The 20,774-nt window shown below is 43.7% G+C and overlaps 4 protein-coding genes across 5 annotated transcripts; all 4 read left to right on the top strand.

Annotated features, from left to right (window-relative positions):
- Positions 1-178: 178 nt before the first annotated feature.
- On the top strand, positions 179-4,290 carry LOC308123337 (PX domain-containing protein 1-like). Of its 2 annotated transcripts, none has more exons than XM_080485767.1 (5): positions 179-529; positions 1,775-1,875; positions 2,488-2,767; positions 2,978-3,086; positions 3,201-4,290. In XM_080485767.1, the coding sequence occupies exons 1-5, from the start codon at positions 331-333 to the stop codon at positions 3,337-3,339; spliced, it is 828 nt and encodes a 275-aa protein (XP_080341893.1). In that variant the 5' UTR covers positions 179-330; the 3' UTR covers positions 3,340-4,290. The 2 variants fall into 2 exon arrangements, with proteins under 2 accessions (XP_080341893.1, XP_080341894.1); XM_080485768.1 differs by having other exon boundaries at positions 240-529; positions 3,278-4,289.
- A 374-nt stretch (positions 4,291-4,664) lies between these two features.
- Positions 4,665-12,123, top strand: LOC308127104 (protein disulfide-isomerase TMX3-like). Its single transcript, XM_080491887.1, has 16 exons — positions 4,665-7,244; positions 7,904-7,961; positions 8,049-8,091; positions 8,315-8,438; positions 8,555-8,600; positions 9,692-9,772; positions 9,884-9,983; positions 10,190-10,267; positions 10,554-10,620; positions 10,701-10,799; positions 10,962-11,016; positions 11,114-11,167; positions 11,240-11,296; positions 11,380-11,509; positions 11,581-11,649; positions 11,733-12,123. The coding sequence occupies exons 1-16, from the start codon at positions 7,211-7,213 to the stop codon at positions 11,895-11,897; spliced, it is 1,260 nt and encodes a 419-aa protein (XP_080348013.1). The 5' UTR covers positions 4,665-7,210; the 3' UTR covers positions 11,898-12,123.
- Positions 4,673-7,113, top strand: opn4.1 (opsin 4.1). Its single transcript, XM_080491310.1, has one exon. The coding sequence runs from the start codon at positions 4,993-4,995 to the stop codon at positions 6,415-6,417; it is 1,425 nt and encodes a 474-aa protein (XP_080347436.1). The 5' UTR covers positions 4,673-4,992; the 3' UTR covers positions 6,418-7,113.
- A 1,193-nt stretch (positions 12,124-13,316) lies between the features above and the next one.
- cdyl (chromodomain protein, Y-like) lies at positions 13,317-20,008 on the top strand. Its single transcript, XM_080490725.1, has 7 exons — positions 13,317-13,511; positions 14,207-14,933; positions 15,354-15,607; positions 15,734-15,906; positions 16,659-16,869; positions 16,947-17,090; positions 18,393-20,008. The coding sequence occupies exons 1-7, from the start codon at positions 13,488-13,490 to the stop codon at positions 18,549-18,551; spliced, it is 1,692 nt and encodes a 563-aa protein (XP_080346851.1). The 5' UTR covers positions 13,317-13,487; the 3' UTR covers positions 18,552-20,008.
- The last annotated feature ends 766 nt before the right edge of the window (positions 20,009-20,774 follow it).

Below are 20,774 nucleotides of genomic sequence, written 5' to 3'. Positions count from 1 at the left end.
TGGAGGTCACCTGAAGGTATGTTTTGAGCTTCAGAAATAATCCCGGTGCTCTGAAGGTGGTTATTGATGAAGTGCAGACTGCTGATTGATCCTCTTCTCTCTGGACGACAGCTGACGTTCAAAGCTGCTTTAACTTTTCAATCCTGACACTCAAACTGAGGCAGAGCCGATCAGACGACACTGTTTCACTGCGCCACTCCATCACCTGCTGCACGCCGCCTCTTCCTCCGTTCAGTTTCTTCTGATGCTCTTCCTCTTCTCTGGTTTCCTCTTCCACTGCTCCTTCCACCTGCGTGCCACTTCACTTTAAATGTCCAGAAGAGGCGGAGGATGTCAGACGGGATGATGTGTGTGGTGGAGGTGGGGGCAGAGCTCTGGACAGGCGGACAGATGCAGGTGAGGGTGGAGCTGTCGGATGGCAACATGCTGCAGCTCATCAGAGGCGACGCGGACTTGGCCCGGATGATGAAGAGGCTGGTGGACAGTTTCCCTGACGACAGAGAGACGCTGTCCTACAGATTGCTCCCAGGTTGGTTTGCCCCCTGTGGCACTGCTGGCAAGCCGATTACAGGCGATCGCCACTCACAAGTGTGATGATCACCGCTGAGCTGCTATTATTTACACCATCAGGTGCTTCAGAGGTGGCTTCAGCAGCCCAGTGGGACTTTGAACAGCAGAAGTATCATTGCTTTAAGTAGGACTTTGAAAAGCATTGATATCACTAATACCAGCAGCAGTGCCAGTAATCACAAAGGTGCTGAATTAAAAAGTCAACAGTATCAGAGAGACCCTTAATCCTCTGAAAAGAAGTAGTAATCAGTCATTATAGTTTAAAGTATAAATCAGTCAGTTATAATGTTTCACTATTGTACTGTAATATTTGAAGCTAGATTGGTTGATAGGCTGGATATCAGAATCAGGAGTAAGTCAAATGTCTGTAGTTTCAGTAGTACTACCCCCACAGTATAAAAGTAGTAATTTTACTGTCAAACCAATATTACCAGTGGTTGTAGCTCTGAGCAGAGTTGGTTCTGAATACACTGTAAACCTCTACAAGGTAGGAGAACTAAAAAGCTTGATTATTTTGAATGAATAGTACACAAGTGCAAAAACAAATGATTTCTTTCCCTTTTTAATTAAATGTGAATCAAGTGCATTAATTGAGTAAACTCAAAATTACATGACCCAGAACTTAAAACCTTTGAAATAACTCATTACATCAATTGTTTCAAATACAAGAAACTTAAGTGCAGTAAGCTTTATTTTTACTGCTTCAGCCATTTAATTGTATACCGGTTGTGCATTTCCTCATGGTTTTTCTTTTTTCCCTCCCTTTTTTTCCTTCTTTTTTCTTTTCTTATTTTCCCCTTTCCTTTTTTCTTTTCTTTTCATTTTGTTCATTTATTATTATTATTATTATTATTATTATTATTATTATTATTATTATTATTATTATTATTATTATTATTACTACTACATTTTGAGTGGCTTTAGCTATTTTTTAAGTTTTGGGGGCACTTCAAGGTATTGTGGCTCATTAGCTGTTTTTATCCTCGATTGGACAAATTTTGAAATTCACTGTGGTCTGAAAATAAAATAAAAATGGAAGCAAAATGTTTATTTACAAATAATTTTCTGAAAATGTCAGGGAGCCACTAGAGGAGTGCCGAAGAGCCACATGAGGCTCCAGAGCAACAGGTTGCAGACCTCTGTTATAAGCCGTGGTTGTAGAAGTGTTAGTGAGTTGTAATACTGTTGGGTTTTTTTTTTACAGGCCTGTTGGCAGTCAAAGCTGCAGAGCAGATTTTAGATCCTGAAATCAAAGTTTTGGAACTCAACAGACTCTTAAAGACCATCATCAACCTCCCACAAAAGGTATTTATTTACGGTACAGTATCGTGTCATGGTAGTTCCCAACCTGTGATACCGAGGAGCGTTTATCTTCGGAATTTAGTAGACCATTGTGAAGTTAAAATATCTAACATGTGCAATCATTCAAAAGCAGGTAATGTCTGATTATTATCAATTTCTAGAACACAGGCAATTCCAGTTTTGATTACCTCTGTCTGTTGATCCATGTTGGTAAATCGATTTCACTCATATCATGCTTTATAACTCCTCCAGCAGTAAACACTGTCAGTTACAGTCACACACCAATGGAGGGAGCTGCCATGCAAGGTGATCAATCAGTCTAACGGGCAATTTGGGGTTCAGTGTCTTGCTCAGAGACACTTTGACATATAAACAGATCGGGGAATTGAACCTGCAACTTTCCAATTGAGAGACAAGCGAGCCACAGCCAGCAGATATTTTGATATTCACTGTAGTATACTCCGCTGTAATGCAGTACACTGTATCCCACTCTACTAAACTAGATTTTAGTTAATTTACCATAATCTGTTCAACTCATCTATACTATGCTATAGATTAAAATGCTTATTTTTACTGTATCGACTGAACAAGACTTTCCTCTGCTCTGTGTTGCAGTTTTCACAGTCTGAACCCGTGCTGGACTTCTTTCAACCATGTGTTGTTCATCAGATAGCACAAAAGGAGCAGGACCAAACAATCATACAGGAAGAGGTTGAAACCATAGCGCAGGAAGAGGTTCAGACAGTCATACAGGAGGAGCTCAAAACCATAGCGGAGGAAGAGGTTCAGACAATCATACAAGCAGAGGCACAAAGAGAAATACAGGAGGAGGTCCAAAGTATCACTCAGGATAAACAAGAGCTGGATGTCCCTCAGAATCCAGTTGCATTGTCAGGTCAGTTCAGCCAATGATTGATCGCTGTCCTGCACATTGGATCAAATAGTTGGATGAAGATGCTCTATGATCTGGACGTTAGCAGAAAGACATGTCTTGAATAGAGGTCACACAGCAGGACCTTCTTATGTTGGCTTTTCTTTATTGTGCTGGTTTTGATTCTGTGTTTGTAGAGACCCATATTAATAGGAACACTGTGTTTCTATGCAGAGGTCATGATGTCAAATGGTTTCTGTTTGGCAAACACTGAAACCATCATGTATGACCTGACTCCGTCTGTGCAGACAGTGACCCAACAAGATGACCCCATGGGAAGACGGTGAGCTGTCCCTTTCATTACATGCTGATAATGATTATAAATCCTGGCCGTCACATTGTCCGAGCCCTTGGTACTATTTAATTTCATGTGTGTTTGTTGTGTTTTGGGTCTTAGAGCGAGCGTCGAAGCAGCCGTCTGTCTGCAGTTCTGTCACCCGTCCGCATCTCCTCAACTTCTTCGTGGTTTCACAGGGATGATGGGCAAACTGGCAAAGGGGAGGACCTTCAGACGGACAGCAGCACCACCTCCCTGATGTCTGACTTCCTGCTGACTTTGGCACAAGAGACAGCCATCCTAGACTGAATGAAATCCTTGTTTCAGGGGGGTCGAGAGAGACTCTGGAGGACCATCATTACGGAGACACTTCTCCCACCTTTCTGTTCACTGATCAATTAATGGATGGATCAATTGGGTGGAAAGCTCTTCAGGCTGTAGACTCCTGGTCAATTATGGGAGGAAAAGCAGCTTCCTTTGTGAACAAGTCAATGCCTGCTGCCCCACATTTTGGCCAGCTCAGCTACAGAGCTGAAAACAGCTTACCAAACTCTCCCACACCTGACGAGTAACTGTTCTGTAATCCCACAATGTCTTCAGTACCTGTGCAATCTTCCTGAACTACACCCACCCAACCTTTCCAACATAGCCAAAACCTAGTGCCTCCTCAATAACCTCAAAAATGGACCAGCACCTGTTAAACCTGCCTCACCCTGGATTAGTGCCTGTCCAACACCTGATCAGTACCTCTAATGTTAGATCAGCAGTTAGATCAGCTGACCAACACCATCAGGACCTACCCAACAACTGATCAGCACTCATCAAATCATTAGCACTTTTCTGATCAGCAGTTGTCTCACCTGTCTTACTCATGCTCAAGGCCTGTCTCACATCTCCCCAGAACATCCTACTTTATCAGAACCTCCAATGGCAAATCAGTTGTTGTCCTACATTTTATCACACCTGAACATCACTTTTACCATATTTGATTCTCAGCTGTACAATACCAGACCAAAGCTTGTTCAATCTGTCAAACAACTGATGACTACTTTCGTAATTTATCTAATGCCTGCTCAACTGCTATTAACAGTATTTTAATACCCGTTGAACTTTTTTACCAGTTCAACTCAAACTGTAACATACATCTGAGCAGCATTGGTCCAGTACCTATCAAACATATGTGGAATTTAATAAAGAAAGCATGCCCATTATTTTTCATTGTTTATTTGACTATTTATCTTCTTCATTTTAATGTAACTTAATGTCACTATAATCACAAAGAAGCGTGTAATCATGAAACTGAGAGCTGAAGTAAACATGCTCTTTATTTATGTGATCTTGGTTCTTCAGTTCATTTCTAGGACCCATGAAATCACCTGTCATGCTTTTTTTAAAAGTGTTTTTTAAGCTCATTAACCTCTGAAACAATCACATTAACCGACATCAATCAGGCCACATCTGGCCCATATGTTGATTTGTTCGTTGAGTGCTGAGAACTAATGGATCAGTATGGTGTTGACTCAATAATCCTGCGTCATCTATTGATCAGAGCAACATAAAGAGCAGCAGCAGGTTGAAGCCGGTTCAGAGAGACAGCAGATACAGCTTGAACTGCTTAAATCAGCCAACAGACGCTTTATAATCAGCCAATATCCAGCCACAAGCCAACTGCCATCCAGCCATTTAGCAGACAATCTTCGGGCAAGGAGTGAAAAACCGGGCAACAATCATCCAAGACCCTGACATCCAAGCGGGATTCAACTAGAATCCAGCCCAGAGAGAGGCTGTGATCACTCATCACTGACACGCGGATGAGACAAAGCTAAAATCCAGTCAGCATTTGGTGAATATCTAGTCAAACCTCAGCCAGCATCCAAGTGTCATCCATCAAGCCAGCATCCAACCAACCGTGATGAGTCGCCTCCATCCCAGCAGGACATCACCTCCTTGCTCTGTAGGAGAAAACTGCACAAGTCACCATCATCACTTCAGGACCTCGAAGCTGCTGCACACATCTGGCCTTGCTCCCACACACAGCACTTACCTGCAGCCCAACCTTTTCCCGACTGTGGACGTCCCTGACCATGCCCACTACATTATCGGCTCTATCATCCTTTTGGTGGGAGTGACAGGCATGCTTGGTAATGCTATGGTTATTTATGTGTTCTGTCGCAGTCGGACGCTGCGTTCACCCAGCAACCTACTGGTGGTCAACCTTGCAGCTGCTGACTTCCTGATGTCTCTGACACAGTCTCCAGTCTTCTTTGTGGCCAGCCTGCACCGTCGCTGGGTGTTTGGTGAACGGGCGTGTGAGCTGTACGCTTTCTGTGGGGCTCTGTTTGGCATCACCTCCATGATGACATTGACTGCCATTGCGGTGGACCGCTGCTTGGCCATCACACAGCCACTGGTACTGATGGGCGGGATGAGTCGCCAGCGAGTCTTGGTGGTAATGGTTGGGGTGTGGCTGTACTCCCTGGGTTGGAGTTTGCCACCGTTCTTTGGGTGGAGTGCTTATGTCCCTGAAGGACTTCAGACATCCTGCAGCTGGGACTACATGACTTTCACAGCTTCAGTTCGCACCTACACCATCTTGCTTTTTGTCTGTGTTTTCTTTGTCCCACTTGCTCTCATTGCTGGCTGCTACTTTACCATCTTCAGGGCAGTGCGGCAAGCTGGTCTGGAGGTTCAGCAGTTGAGTGGTGGAGAGACGAATAAGGCTTATGAACGTCTGCGGACTGAGTGGCATTTGGCTAAAGTTGCTTTGGGTGTGATCCTGTTGTTTATTATTTCCTGGGCGCCATATTCTGTGGTTGCCCTGACTGCCACGGCGGGCTATGCCCATCTGCTCACTCCATATATGAACTCAGTTCCTGCCCTCATTGCCAAGGCCTCGGCCATCCACAACCCCATCATCTACGCCATCACACACCCAAAATACCGGGCTGCCATTGGTCGCTATATCCCACTTCTGCGCAGTGTGTTGCGACTAAAGGAAAAGGATCTACGTTCATCTTACAGCTCGAGTGTGGCATCGTCTCGTCGTACGACTCTGACTGGATCACCAGCTGTCCGAGTCAGTACCAGCGCCCGGACAAACGGTCGATGGGGTAAGAGCCGGCTGTCCTCTGCATCTGACAGTGAGTCCTGCTGGACAGAGAGTGAAGCAGATGGATCAAGCGCTGGATCGACTGCCTTAAACCGGCAAGTGTCCACACAGGTCACGGCTGAGACACAGTACTTCACCCCGCCGAGTCAGCAGAAAGGCCTGGTTGACAATGACTCACCTGACAAAGATGCTGCGATTGAGACGAAACCACTGCTGCTTCCTCTGTGACCCCTTGTTGCACAACTGGATCTGCCTCCAACAACAACTCTCATAACACAGTAGAGGAATAGCTGATATGTTTACTTTCTTACTTCATCAGATGGAGGCAAAGTTGGGCTTTAGCTATAAAGACATTGCTGTTTTGCATAGAGCCCTTATGGTTGTGCTTCTGATTGTGAATGTGAAGCTTTGGATAAAATCTTTCATTATTATTAACACGAGTTAGACTTGATAGAAGGGGATAATTTGAAACCAAGAAGATTGTTTGCTTGTTTTTGTGAGTCAGTTCTGTTCAGACATGGATTTTTATCTGTCAGAGGTTTTCTGCTTCAGAAATGACTTTGATTAGATTTAAATCTGATGGGGAACTCATGATGATTCATCATTTTACAAGATCAATTTGTAGTGAGCTTCTTGTATGTTGCACCGCAAAGACCTGAAACTGCAAGACTGAACTGACACCAGCAACTGATTGCTTGGCATATTTTCAATGGACATCTCCATTCTGTGGTGTGGCAGCTGCACCCCAAACAAACTCAAAAGCATTATCTTCTGTAACTATTTCCACCTTCTCAGCTGTCCACCACTTTTGTCTTTTGCTGTCTCCTGCTGGCTACGTCCCTCCTCCTGAACTTTTAATCTCAGCCTTGTCTTCTGTGCTGACATTGTTCAAGAGAAGCTGCTTGCTGTGAATAAAGTTTTGCTGAATTGAACAGAGCCTGTTAATCTGTGAGATTAGTGGTGTGTTCAGTTTGTTAGCAGTTAGCAGATTAACTGTGCTACTAATCCATCTTCAGTCAACATGCCGGACAGGAGAAACACGTTTCTGCTCTCAGGTATGTCTCACATCAAACTCAACTCGAATGTTGTTTGATTAAGGGCCCTCTGAGCCAGATTAAAGTACAATTCAACATATCCTGGATTAGTAGGGATTAGGAAGAGACATATGTGGGTCTATTGTTCTGACTTGCAAACATGTGGTCTGTTAAAACATCATACAGTAGCTCTTCTCTGAGTTTCAGTGTGTCAATTGAAATCAAACAGGCTTGAAAACCTTGGAACAGCTTGATGGATTTCGCTGCGGCTCAGAAAATAATTGAAGTACTTTTTTATAGTTTATTGTTGGTTTTTGGATACCACACCTCCGGCAGCTTAATCCGTCCAGGATTAGGAGCAGATACAGTATATCTTTCAGTCTTCCTGTTGATTTGATCAAACTAATTAGAAATCCTTAACCCAATTATGGCTCCCATTGTTCTTTTAGCATCACTGTGCTGTAGTTTAAAAACCATCAAGAAGAGAGCTTGCCAAACGGCTCCAAAAAGTTGAGGTTTACTGACTCCTCGTCCAGAACTTTACATTGTGTCACATGGTTGTCATAATCAATTTCAGCTCTAATTGTAAGTGTTTAAACATTTTACTTGGGTGTGTCTAAAGATTCAGTCAGTGGATCTTGATCTTCATTTTCAAAACAGTTTTGTGTGTTTGTTCTCAGCACTGTTGCTTTTGTCAGTGCTGACTGTGTCGGCCTTTGTGGAGGAGCTCGATGATACGTGAGTACTGTTGAGAAATCTGATTTGACTTCACTTGACTGGATTTAACTGAATACTTTATCACTAACAAATCTGACTGATCCTCAGCTTCCTGGAGACAAAACAACCTGATGACATCTGGCTCATCAAAGTACGTTCATTTACACTAGACTAGTGGTTTTCAACTTACCCTGGAGGGTGTCTTTTGGGCTGGAAAATTATCTGGGGTTTAGGATAATACCTTTCCCCAGAATTACATTTTTCTTTTAAAGTACTTTCGAGGGCATTCCGTCCATTCATGATTTGGAAACCTACTGTTCATTACTATTGTTTATTTCAATTAATATGTGTACTAACTCTACTATCTCGTGCAGTTTTACGCCCCCTGGTGTGCGTTCTGTAAACAGCTGGATCCTGTTTGGCACGAGATTGGATCAGATCTCCGAAGTCTTGGTTCTCCCGTCCGTGTGGGCAAATCAGACGCCACTGTTAGTAAGAGTAAGTGACTGACCTAATATCAGTATTTTTAAACAAATACAAGCACTGAATACTGGCTATCTAATTAAAAGTATGCTCACTGGTGATTCTTGTTTTGTTTGTTTTTTTCCATGCAGGTTTGTCCAAAGAGTTCCGGGTCAGAAGTTATCCAGCTATTCTCATGTAATTCTGACTGTGACATCACCACACATTAGCCAATCACAGAAGACAGTCCTCTGTCAGCCTTCACATGTGTTATTGTACCATATTACAGCATGCAATATTGCATTGGGAAAGTTACATGATATTGTCAATCAGAATCTTTACAGTGATGTTTTACAGTGGTTTGTGTGACAGTGGCAACTTCACATGTTCATGTTGGGCATGTTACAGTGAAGTGTTATAGTGTTCTTCAATTGTGTTTAGTTGTATATTAGTTGCAATGTTTTATAGTTGTGCCACAGTCATGTTTAATGAATCAATTTCCAATATGTTGTATTATTGTGGGCTGTTTTCCACTGATGTGTTACTGTGTGTTGTGTTTTAGTCAAATGTTGATATTATTCTTTCATGTTTTAATAACGTAGCTAGAATGTGACATTGAAATGTGGCCTATACATAGTTCTGTACAACTGAGTATTGAGTTGATGTGTCACATTACATAGGATCATGGTACAGTGAGTTACTGAGTTATAAGTTATTTAAATGTTATAATGATCCGTCAGTTTTGTGCTACAGTTATTACAAAGTTATGCGTCAAAGGGATATGGGATACATAGATTTCACATAGAGGGTTAGGTTAGAATGAGATACAGTGATGTGTTCCACAGGGTCAGGTTATAGTGATGAGTTAATGATGTGTCAAGCTATTGTGTTCCACTGACGTACTATAGATTCCTGTACTACAGTGATGTGCCACACAGTTTTGTATTACAGCGAAGTGTTACTCTGATATGTTCGTCATGTGCTGATGTGATACAGAGAGCTGTGTTACAGTGACGTCATACATTGTTTTGTCACATTGATATTATACAGAGCTCTGTATAAGCTCTGTTTGTGTGTTGCCGTGCAGGGATGTTTTACAGAGATGTGTGTGTGTGGGTCATGTTACATTGTGTTACAGACTGTATGATTGTCAATGACCTGTTAGAGTGTTATATTCCAGTGATGTGTTAGATTTTGGTAACCTTCAATATATTTCACTAGCTGAGCTCGTATTTAGAGTGTAACGAGAACTTAGATGGGTTGTTTGTAAGCCCTGTTTCTTTTCTCAGGTTAAAGAAAGAAGTGAAGTATAACTATCCTGGACCGAGAACCAAAGACGGAATCATGGACTTTGCAAACAGAATTGCAGGGTAAGTTCAAACAGAGACCGACATAAAGCAGCAATGTTGATGAGATGTGAAGTGGCACTGGAGCTTCTGATGAAAGCAGCATCACAGTGACATTTAGTCTGTGTCATGCAGGCCGCTGGTTCGATCCCTGAGCACTCCTCAGCTTTTCCTGCATGCGATGAGCCGTCATGATGTCATGATTGTTTATGTGGGAGCCACTTCAGAACTGAAGGTGTACAGACACACACACACACACACACACACACACACACACACACACACACACACACACACACACACACACACACACACACACACACACACACACACACACACACACACACACACACACACACACACACCCACACCCACACCCACACGCACTAACCCTAACCCCACACACACGCACACTTCTGAAATGCGTGTATTTACTTTCAGGGAAATTTCACGTCAGTAGCGGAAGAGCTGATCATTCACGCCAACTTCTTTTCTACCACAAGAGATGTCCTGCCCAAGGTTTGAAACTTGTGACGGAAGTGTCTGTAGTCAGTGTCTGTCTCTTTCAGTGTCTCTCAATAAAGTCAGTGTGGTTATTTCTGTAGTTCCTGTCAGTATTTTTCATTGTCGGTCTGGTGCGGTGTCTGTAGTTACCATCAGTCTGTTTCAGTGTCTACATTTAGTCATGGCTCATGTTCCATGTTTCGTATCTTATGTTCTGTGGCACGTATCTTGGTATGTTTTAGAGTCTGTAGGTATTATTCTCAGTCTGTTTGTGTTGGATTAACATCCGTTTGTGTTGCAGGCGGTGTCTCTGCCTTTTCTACCAGCTGTTGTCATCTTTAAAGAAGGAACCTTCTTTACCTACAATGGTGAGACAATAAGTAGAACTGATGTAATATGATAAACTCTCATCAGTCTCGTTAGAATCCAAGCTTCCATTGCATTTCAGAGGAACAGGATGGTGACCTTAAGTCGTGGATCAACAGAGAACGTTTCCCAAACTTCCTTCATATGGACAGCTACACTCTGTACGCCATGGGAGAGTCGGGTAAAAACAGCCGCTACTACAGGCAGACGAGCACAACACTACTTTTTGTTGTCAAGATGAAGAAAACTGCTGAAATAAGGCATCTTTGGCAAGCTGTGCTTCATCAAAGTATTTGACATTGCTCATTAAATGATTTTATGGGATGCTGCTTCTCTGATACAGATAAGCTGGTGTTGTTGGCAGTGGTGGAGAGATACCCATGTGATGAAAGTCTGAGGTAACAGTCATCCATCGTTCGTGTCAAACATTTTGTCATTCATCCTGTTGTCATCTGTCTGATCATCCAGCTATGTGTCCATCAACATATATCTCAGGTTCAAGAATCTAGTTGAGAAAGTGGCTGCAGAGCATAAACACACCTACAGCAGGTAAGGATTCTGAGAGTCAGACGTGATCTTGCGTGGAACCATCAGTCTATTTTACTTCCCATTATCTTTCAGGGATTTCTGCTTCGGCTTCATAGAGGACACTGATTTCGTCTCGGGTCTCTTGATGGCGTGAGTTTGCTTTTACTCTTGTGCTTATCTCTCAGAGCACAACACCTATAAGACATTAGTGTCAATGTAGTTGTCGTCAACAGTGAAGCCACCGTGCCCTCCTTTATCGTGTTGAATCTGACAAATGACGGCTACTTCCTGCCTGAGGCGGCCATCGAGACGGAGCACCAACTGCTGGACTTCCTGAACGGTGTGCTGGATGGAAGCGTGGAGGTGAGTCTTGTCTGGTTTGTCTGAAGTCAATCAACACATCCTTGTTTCTGAAGGTTTTGTCTTTGTCTCAGAGTCATGGAGGAAACGATGTGGTTCAGCGTGTCAAACGTTTAATTTACGATGCAAAGTCCACACTAATAGTAAGTCTTAAGTCATACTTCAGTTTTTTTTCATCTGTGACTCACAGTTGACTTACTCTGTCCTCTGCTATCGTCCACTCTAGCCGCTCTTCACAGAAGCACCTCTGATGGGCTGCATTTTGTTTTCCTTCCCGGCCTGCATTGTCCTCTTCTTAATATACCTCTGCTGTCTAGCCAGAAAAAATGCTAATGTGGATGATGATGACGATGACGATGACGGGGCATTACAGCGCCGCAAAAACCAATAAGAAGTTGGACTGATGATGGGGAGCAAGAGGATGAAAATGGCAATCTCAGACCTGCGAGGACACCTGAGATGAAGAATTCAGTCCGGAACCAGTGGTTGCAAGAGTGAAAGAAGTCACAGAGTTGTCTGTGAAACTTGAAACTTGTCTGTCAGTTGGTCGTGTTCATTTTAACAATGGAACAGATTCTCAGCAAATAATTTGAATAAATAAATACACTTTCTTTGTGAGTGAATTTGTGAGTTTTTACATCAACTTCAACTTCTGACAGGGAAGCAGACAAGTCAACATACCAATCACCAATGGCAGGGCTGTGCATTGTACAGAGTCTGGTGACAAAGTTCAGAGCACGAGGGCAAACTTTTTCAGAAAACTGCCAATGCACAAATGTTTATTCACAACCGTGGAATATGTCCTATGTGTAGGACTTCAGTCATAGAGATGTGGTGCAATTGCATGCAATTACATGGACGACAGGCACCTCATTATCATCAGTGTGTAGAAAAGGTTCTAAATTCTGTCTTAAAAATAAAACTGCTTAAGTATAAAAACAATCCATATTTATCAAACACGCGTACATGGGTCATACGCACAGCAGTAAGTCACCGGTGTTGATAAATCCCACTTGTTCTTAGTCACCATGCTTGTGCACTTTGGGATGATTTGTATTCAGTTGCACTTCCAATTAATCAAATATAGCATCAATATATATGAAATATTAATTTTTTCATCATCATGGCAAAGAGGACAAAAAAGAGCAACTTCTCTGAAACAGATTTTGAGGTACTTATCAGCAATCCAGAAAATACAGTTTACATTGAATGATGGGATAACATTTTTATTTATTTTATTATTTTCTATTATTTTAGGATAACCAACAAAAGGAAAAATGCTGCATGGGATAAGGTAACCAGGTCTCATGTGTCATTGCATGTCTGCGATTGCCATTAATATCTTCTGGATGGATGGATTGATTGCTGGATGGATGGATAGATGGATGGATGATGGATTGGATTGAAAGACGAAGAAGAAGAACAGCCACACCGCTTGGCATTTGGGGGGTGCCGCCGTGTGGACGGACGGACGAACGGACGGATGGATGGGTGGATGGATGAATGGATGGATGGATGGATGGATGGATGGATGGATGGATGGATGGATGGATGGATGGATGGATGAGGGATGAGGGATGGATATTTTCCTGAACTGAACAGGAATAAAATAAACTTTCTGCATGGAGCCAGGTCAATTTGGTAACCCCCCCCCCCCCCCACACACACACACACACACAAAAAAACCAACAACACATGAGACTTTTTTTTCTTGTCTTTGGGCAGAATTTATTTGTAATGCTAAACTTCCGCTCACTGCTTTTATTTTGGAGGTCAGTGTTTCCGTTCATCACTTTTATTTTGGACGTCCGTTTCCGCTCCGCTGAGGCTAACAGCTAGCTTCTGTGCGAGTGTGACACCGGACCGTCCCGTCGGTGAGCGGAGCCTCCTACCGAAGCCGGATCGCCGTGGAAACTTTCTCCCATGGTGCTGCTCGACTGAAGAAGCTTCTGGAAGCTGCTCGTGAGGGTGCACAGTCTCCATGGCGACCGAAGAGTACTACGAGGTGACGCGAGCTCATGCTAACATGCTAACAGGGGATGAAGGGCTGAGAGTTGGTTAAGTTTGTGAACTTCACCTTCAGGGCCCGGAGAACCGGGGAAAAGTCACACAAAGCGACTGGTTAGCTGCTCGGGGACCCGGCCGGTTCGACTCACGGCCCGGAAGCAGCAGTCAACCCAGATAGAAACTAGTCAGCTGAGTTAGCTGGAAGCTAGCCCGGCATTACCTTACCGTTAGCTTCGTGCTGGATGACGAAATGTGTCAAAAATACTGTGATCGCTCACAAGATAATTCACTATAAACTGTATAAAGGGTAGTTTTGGAAACTTTGTTCAAAGTTTGAGCAGGTCCTACTTTATAATTAATACTACACCAATTCTAAATTCTCAGCTGTTTATGATCTATACAGCTTTGGTGCCTTCATTTGAACCCAGGTTTGATGTGTTTTTGATTTATTTATGGAGTTAATATTAGTCTCAAATTGTTTGTTTAAATTGATCAGCCGATTATCACGTGCCCTTACTTTTAAGGGTTTTAAGGTACTGAGTGGCTGGTTTGGTTGTCTTCCCCTGTCAAATGATAGTAATATTGATGACATGGATGTCTTGATTCAAACTCAATTATGTCAAGTGTATTTATGATGAAGATTATTACAGAGATGAACATGAGGATGTTGGTTCTAACAGCTGTGTCCGGCAGGTGGAGAGGATCGTGGACAGGAGGAAGAACAAGAAGGGGAAGGTGGAGTACCTTGTTCGGTGGAGAGGTTATAGCTCAGAGAATGACACCTGGGAGCCGGAGACGAACCTCTCCACCTGCATGATCTACGTCCATGACTTTAACCGTCAGCTCGCTGAGCGGCAGAGGGACAGCACGCTGCTACGCTCCACCCGAAGCTCCCCCAGCCGCCACTGTAACCCCGCCCACAAACTGCCCAGCAGGCCCTCCGCTGCCCCTCGCGGTGACATGAGTGGGGGGTTGGAACGCAATCAGATAAAGCCGCCCCTTAGCTCCGCTCCACCGCCTCACTCATTACCAACTCGCCCGACCTCCGTAAGCTCCCAGCAGCCACCACCTGCAGACCGGTTAAGTGGTGGCCTGATGTCAGCTTCTCCACCCGGATCTGCCCGCCGCAGTGTGGATCTGTCAAAGACTGGCATCAAAATCCTTGTCCCAAAGAGTCCGATGAACATCCGGCCAGACTCCGAGGAGTCTCCCAGTGAGGCAGCTCAGAGCCTGGAGGCGGGAGCTCAGGAGGCCCACCTAGTCCCACCTGAGGTGGCTCTGCTGGAGAAACCTGCTGTAGTCCAGCTGGGGCCCGGAGAAGAGAGGGCCCGCATGGGGACCAGACCCCGCAGCCAAAACCCACCGGCCCCGCCTCAAACCCCCATCACACCAGCCGCCATGCGCTCCCTCAGCGGAACAAGTGAGTGTTTCCCAGATCGCATGTGGAAGGGGACGAATGTATGTAATTGTGCATATTTTTATTTCCTGCAATATAGTTTAACAACATTCACATAAATGATCAACAAAACAGCCACACATTGCATTTTCTCATATGTTTTATCAGTTCAGAGAACTTCTGCTGAACTCAGAGAACTGAGTCTATTTGGTCATCGATTATAATCAATATTTTTTGTGATCGTTTCATTGTAGCAAATGTATTTGAGAATGCACCTTAAAAAGGTAATCAGTAGAACTATTTAAACCTAAAATAGGCAAAAAGAAGCGCTTGTAAGTCTAATTATATGCTGGAGAGTTTAACAATGAACATACATAAATCAGTAAGCAGCTGACGGCACACAGGTCGGTTTAGTTTCCACCGTTTTGTGCGTTCTGTCTCTAGGAAACTCTGCTCTGATGGAAGCCATTGCAGCGAGTGGGAATTCGGGCGTACAGAGTGCCGTCACCGGGGCGACCAGCGCGACAGGGAAGCGTCGGTTGGAGGAGCGTTCGGCGTTTGACAAGCGTCTGAGGTTCAGCGTGCGGCAGACGGAGAGCGCCTACCGTTACCGTGACATCGTGGTGAAGAAACAGGACGGCTTCACTCACATCCTCCTGTCCACCAAGAGCTCGGAGAACAACACGCTCAATCCTGAGGTAAGGCCACGCCCCCATAAAACAGCCCCATACCATAAAGCGGGTCCTCTCTCGTCAGCCCCAAACTCGTCTCTACAGTTTCTCTCGAGGTAATGAGTGTTAACATACTTAACCCCTCCCTCTTAGGTGATGAAGGAGATCCAGAGCGCCATGGCCACGGCAGCATCAGACGACAGTAAGCTGGTGTTGCTTGGCGCCGTCGGCAGCGTCTTCTGCTGCGGCCTCGACTACTTATATTTCATCAGGCGGCTGACGGATGACAGGAAGAAGGAAAGCATCAAGATGGCCGAAACCATCAGGTAAGGCTTCAGGATAAAGCAGGGATGGGAATCTTCTGCCGATCCACAGAGTTCGCTGGTTTGAAATTGGTCATTTTTGTCAAACGTCTAAACCTATTGAAAAACTTATTGTTGGGATGAAGTATCTACATTTTCTTTAGATTATCGTTGAATGTTATCAAAACCAACTGTTCGCTACTGTTCCGCTAACGACAAGAATGAATTGTATCTTATACAAAGAATTAGAAAACAGATCAGTGATTGGCTGAGAAAGAACAATTTTAATCAAGGAGAATTCCCGTTTCATTTCACTCTTATTCAGACATAATGCGCGTGGCTTGTTGGATTGTTGGTGATATTTTACGCAGAAATATCAAGTTTTTAACGAGAGACCAAGAAGCATCGGTGTCGGATATTGACAAAGATGTCAAAAACAAATTTCGCAGTGGATGGTGACAGCGAAATGTCAGTGTTAAAATTGGGGAAACGATTGAGGTCAGCAAAACACCTGAACAGTTTGTCAATAAATGAGATGTACCTTCTTAATCTGACTGTTCAGCAGATGTCAGAAAGACTTTTGATTTTCATTAGAAATGTAAGATTTATTCCAGGTCTTTTTATGTTGTTCTTGTGCAGAATATAGCTACAATTGGTAGAAATGGTTTAAAAACCTTAAGCTTCAGACCCCCAGGGCTTTCAGCTGAATTATTTCTTTCCCGTTGCCATCCCTGAAGTATAACGAGCCCGTGTCATATTGACCTCTGCGTCCTCAGGACCTTCATCAACACTTTCATTCAGTTCAAGAAGCCCATCGTTGTGGCCGTGAACGGGCCAGCGCTCGGTCTGGGCGCCGCCATCCTGCCGCTGTGCGACGTGGTGTGGGCCAATGAGAAGGCCTGGTTCCAGACGCCGTACATGTCGTACGGCCAGACGCCCGACGCCTGCTCATCCTTCACCTTCCCTCGCGTCATGGGCATCGCCTCGGTCAGTCCTCGACTCAAACACCGTCTAATCCACCTCACCGCTTCACGTAGCTCACACCTTCCTGTTTCCTGCCGCAGGCCAACGAGCTGCTGCTGAGCGGCAGGAAGCTGACGGCTCAGGAGGCGTGCGCCAAAGGCTTGGTGTCTCAGGTTCTTTGGCCTGGAACCTTCAACCAGGAAGTGATGCTGCGGATCAAAGAGCTGGTGACCGTTGACCTGCAGGTCAGTTCTGTGTTCATGTAGAGTTGGTACAATGTGAAATTAAAATCCACAGGTGGAATGTAGATTTTTTTTTTTTTTTTTTTAAATGGTAAAAGTCCAATTTAACTTGTTGAGTTAAGTTAAAGTCTAAATGTATTCAAGTACATTCATTTTTTTTTTTTTAAGGCATTTTGAAGGCTTGTTTTGGGAATGATGGATCGTCTCATTAAACCAATCACATCAGAATTATTGATATTGCCTGATTGATTGATTGATTTATTCGCGTTTTGAAATGGAAACATATTTCCATGAATTTCCTAAAATGTGTTATAACTTGATATAAAAACAAAGATTTGGGATTTTTTTATGTAAAAAAAAAATATATGTGTGTGTGTGTATATATATATATATATATATATATATATATATATTATTTTTTTTTGTAAGGACTTTTATATTCAAAAGAAAAACAGGAAGTCTTGGCATTGATGTATCTTGATTACTAATTCAATGTGAAACGCACTGTATGGTGCTGGGAGCTCATTTGCATAAGACAGGATCCTGTTAACTTTATGCAAATGAAGCACAGGAAGCGGAGGTTCGACATCTGAAGTAGCTGTAGTGGAAACAAAACGAAGACAGATTCAGCTTATTTCTCACTTCAAATGTTTTCAGTAATAAGAGAATGTTTGCGACTGAGCTGCTGCGTTGGTTTGGTTTGAACTCCAGATGCAGACGGCCTCCGGGTGCCGCGTTTCTCCAATCAGTTGTTAGAATGGCGATGACGTCCATGTCGCCGTCTTGTACAAAAATGTTGCGGTTGAAGGAAAATCCTCTTATTATCTAGACTCTGCCTTGTGGGCCACGAGTAGATTTGGTAGTCAACTTGATATTTATTCTGTTTGGCGCAATACTGAAAGGAATATCCCTCTGGGATTAATAAAGTATTTTGATTTGATTCTATTATGTTCTAAAATGTCAAAAGTGTCTGAAAAAAGGATAAAACTGTTAAAATCTGGTACAAAAATGCCTGAAAATGTAATGAAATGTTTACCATCCTACATTGTTGTTGAAACTTCATAAATGTATAAGATAGTTTTTTTTCATGTTGCAAAAGTAAAGGATATATGAAACTAGAGAAGCTTTTTTAGGCTCATTTTAAAGGTTAAACCTGTTTTATGGCTCCACGTGAATTTTGATTTGGTGAAAAATCACAAAACGAAAGAAATAATTTATTGTAGCAAGTATTTATTTGGTTCTTCTTTTGGAGTGACACATCGATCTGTTCCTGGTATATTAACCGTGCCGTCCTCTCTCCCGCAGGTCCTGCGCGAGTCCAAAGCCCTGATGAGGAGCACCAGCCGCAGTGCTCTGGAGCAAGCCAACGAGCGCGAGTGTGAAGCCCTGAAGAGAGTGTGGGGCTCGTCGCAGGGGACGGACTCCATCCTGCAGTACCTGCAGAGGAGGACTGAGCTCTGCTAGAACTGGGCCGTGCCACTTCTTGGACCTCTCTGCCCAAAGCAGTGACTCAGCAGACTGAGCTGAACACTGGGAAGCTGAATCTTTGCTCCTCTCGTTGTGAACATGCCGAGGACCCAAGGACTCAACTGTTGTCTGCGTTTGACACCAGCTTCACCGAAGACGCATGCGGGACGTGTTAGCCTAGCTCCAGCTGAGCTAGCCGGTAGGTCAGCACCACGGATCCGCAGCCGGTTCCCGAGCAGAGTCCAGCGGGTGGGAGCGGCCGGACCAGGAAACACTGGACCGTTCACACGTGAGGCCCTCTGAGGGTTTACTCAGAAAGGAATCTGTACAGGGTTGTTAAAGCCGAACAAAGTGAAATATTCTGTGCTAAGCTAACGGATGGACTGTGAGAAAAAAGTAGATTCAATAATTGTCTGTTCCTTTAAATAAAGCAGCCTCAGGATTGGCTGATGTGAAAGATTGGTGTCCCTCTGCTCTGTCTGGACCAGCTCCTGTCCAGCCTGCAGGGGGAGCGCTCGGTACCCCCCTTCCCCACACCCTTCGCCTTGTGGTGCCCCCCCCGGCCCCCTGCCTTGTGGCGGTCCCTTTTGATTATGCAGTGCTGAACTATGCGTGACTACTGCCTCCCGGCAGGAGGCTCGACTTTGTGGTGACATTAAACTGGCGTCACTTGGACCCGGCTCACTGGTTTCTGTGCCGCTGATGAAATCATGATTATGGTTTGTACAGACGTCATTATCTCAGCAAGTCATATGCAAAACCTCCGCAGTGTCTTCTTCAGTTTGCAGGCTTTGAGAGGCGCAGTGACCTGCACAATGAAAAAAAAATAAAGTTCCATTATTTATGAACTGTTAATGCTAACTGCTTGAAAGTGTTTGATACCTGTAGAAATATTTATTTTCTGAAGAAGTCTATCCTTAGTTACACAGCGACCATGTTATGTTTGTGTAAGGCATACTTTGGTGGGTTGGAGTTGTGTATATCACTTGAAATGTAACACTCGTGTTAATGAAAGTAAAGTAGAATTATCAATACAGCTCAGAAACTAGAACGATAGGCATGCTATATTTTTATAACTTCGACACCGAACCTGCATATTTTAGCTTTTATTACAATTGTTGAATTTTCTGTTTTACCATTTCCAGATTACAGCTCATTATAAAAGCAACAGTATTTTAAAAATGTTTCACAATATCAGACAGTGATAGGTTCATAATACATTAAAGCCCACATACCAGTACTCTGCCTTTTCTCCTTTGTTTGGCTTCTTTAGGGAGGTGGAAAGTCATTCCAGTAAATCAGTATCACGTTTACAGGAGAGTGAGCTAAAGATGAGATTAATACTACAGTTTTTCACTACCTTTTTAACGACTAGATGAGACTTATGATGGAACAGGTTTTAGCTAATTATTTCATTTAATATAGTTGAAATCGAACAAAGTGCTCTAAATATTAAATAAAAAAAATAAAAAAACTTTATTTGCAAGTTCTTAACTAATTGTCTTGTTTTACTCCACTTATAGTATGGTCGTCTCCCAATCGGACGGTTGCAGGTTCGATTCCCATCTCTGCCTGCCTACATGCCGAAGTGTCCTTGGGCAAGACACTGAACCCCAAACTGCCCCCATTGGAGTGACAGCGCCTTGCATGGCTGTAGCCTCCAATGGTGTGTGAATGTGTTGAGCTATGTAAGGCGCTTTGGGGTTGTTGTCAGCAAAAAGGCGCTCTATAAGTTAGTCCACTTATAAGTTTGCAAAAGCATGTACTTGCAGATGCACAAATCATCCATCTCCATGCTGTGCAGGAGCCAATCCCAGCTCACTCTAGACAAGGGCAGGATGCCCCCTGCACAGGTCGACACTTCGATTTTATTTCCAGACCTCCACTAGTCATCTCAAGGCACTTTTACAGCAAAAAAACCCAACAATTCCACATGAGCAAGCGGAGGAGACGGAGGAAAGAAAAACTTTGGACAGAAGCAACCTGTAGAATCGGATTTGGGTGGAGCCTTTCTGACCACAAACTTCCAGTTCCACTGTCAGAGAGAGAAAACATGTCAGGAGAGACAGAATGTTAGCGGAACATATTATAATGAAACATGTAAGATCATGTTGCTGACTAATCACGAGCTGCTTAAACAAAAATGGGAAACCTGGCTTTGGCTCTTCATTTGCAACCAAAGGTATAGACTTTCCAAATCAAGCAAATTGCATGGGTTTG

The sequence above is a fragment of the Lipophrys pholis genome (assembly GCF_963383615.2).
Source record: "Lipophrys pholis genome assembly, chromosome: 1".
Classification (NCBI taxonomy): Eukaryota; Metazoa; Chordata; class Actinopteri; order Blenniiformes; family Blenniidae; genus Lipophrys; species Lipophrys pholis.
Note: the sequence above shows the minus strand (reverse complement) of the source record. Positions and strands in the feature narration are given on the sequence as shown.

What these genes read in the sequence shown, in the direction of transcription:
- opn4.1 (XM_080491310.1), top strand. Translation starts at nt 4,993, where the DNA reads ATGAGTCGCCTCCATCCCAGCAGGACATCACCTCCTTGCTCTGTAGGA.
- cdyl (XM_080490725.1), top strand. Translation starts at nt 13,488, where the DNA reads ATGGCGACCGAAGAGTACTACGAG. An exon ending in CGACCGAAGAGTACTACGAG is followed by an intron (nt 13,512 to 14,206) that starts GTGACGCGAGCT and finishes TGTGTCCGGCAG; the next exon opens with GTGGAGAGGATCGTGGACAG. An exon ending in ACAACACGCTCAATCCTGAG is followed by an intron (nt 15,608 to 15,733) that starts GTAAGGCCACGC and finishes CCTCCCTCTTAG; the next exon opens with GTGATGAAGGAGATCCAGAG.
- LOC308127104 (XM_080491887.1), top strand. Translation starts at nt 7,211, where the DNA reads ATGCCGGACAGGAGAAACACGTTTCTGCTCTCAG. An exon ending in ATGACATCTGGCTCATCAAA is followed by an intron (nt 8,092 to 8,314) that starts GTACGTTCATTT and finishes TATCTCGTGCAG; the next exon opens with TTTTACGCCCCCTGGTGTGC. An exon ending in CCATGTGATGAAAGTCTGAG is followed by an intron (nt 11,017 to 11,113) that starts GTAACAGTCATC and finishes CATATATCTCAG; the next exon opens with GTTCAAGAATCTAGTTGAGA.
- LOC308123337 (XM_080485767.1), top strand. Translation starts at nt 331, where the DNA reads ATGTCAGACGGGATGATGTGTGTGGTGGAGGTGGGGGCAGAGCTCTGG. An exon ending in GTCCTACAGATTGCTCCCAG is followed by an intron (nt 530 to 1,774) that starts GTTGGTTTGCCC and finishes TTTTTTTTACAG; the next exon opens with GCCTGTTGGCAGTCAAAGCT. An exon ending in TCATCAACCTCCCACAAAAG is followed by an intron (nt 1,876 to 2,487) that starts GTATTTATTTAC and finishes TCTGTGTTGCAG; the next exon opens with TTTTCACAGTCTGAACCCGT.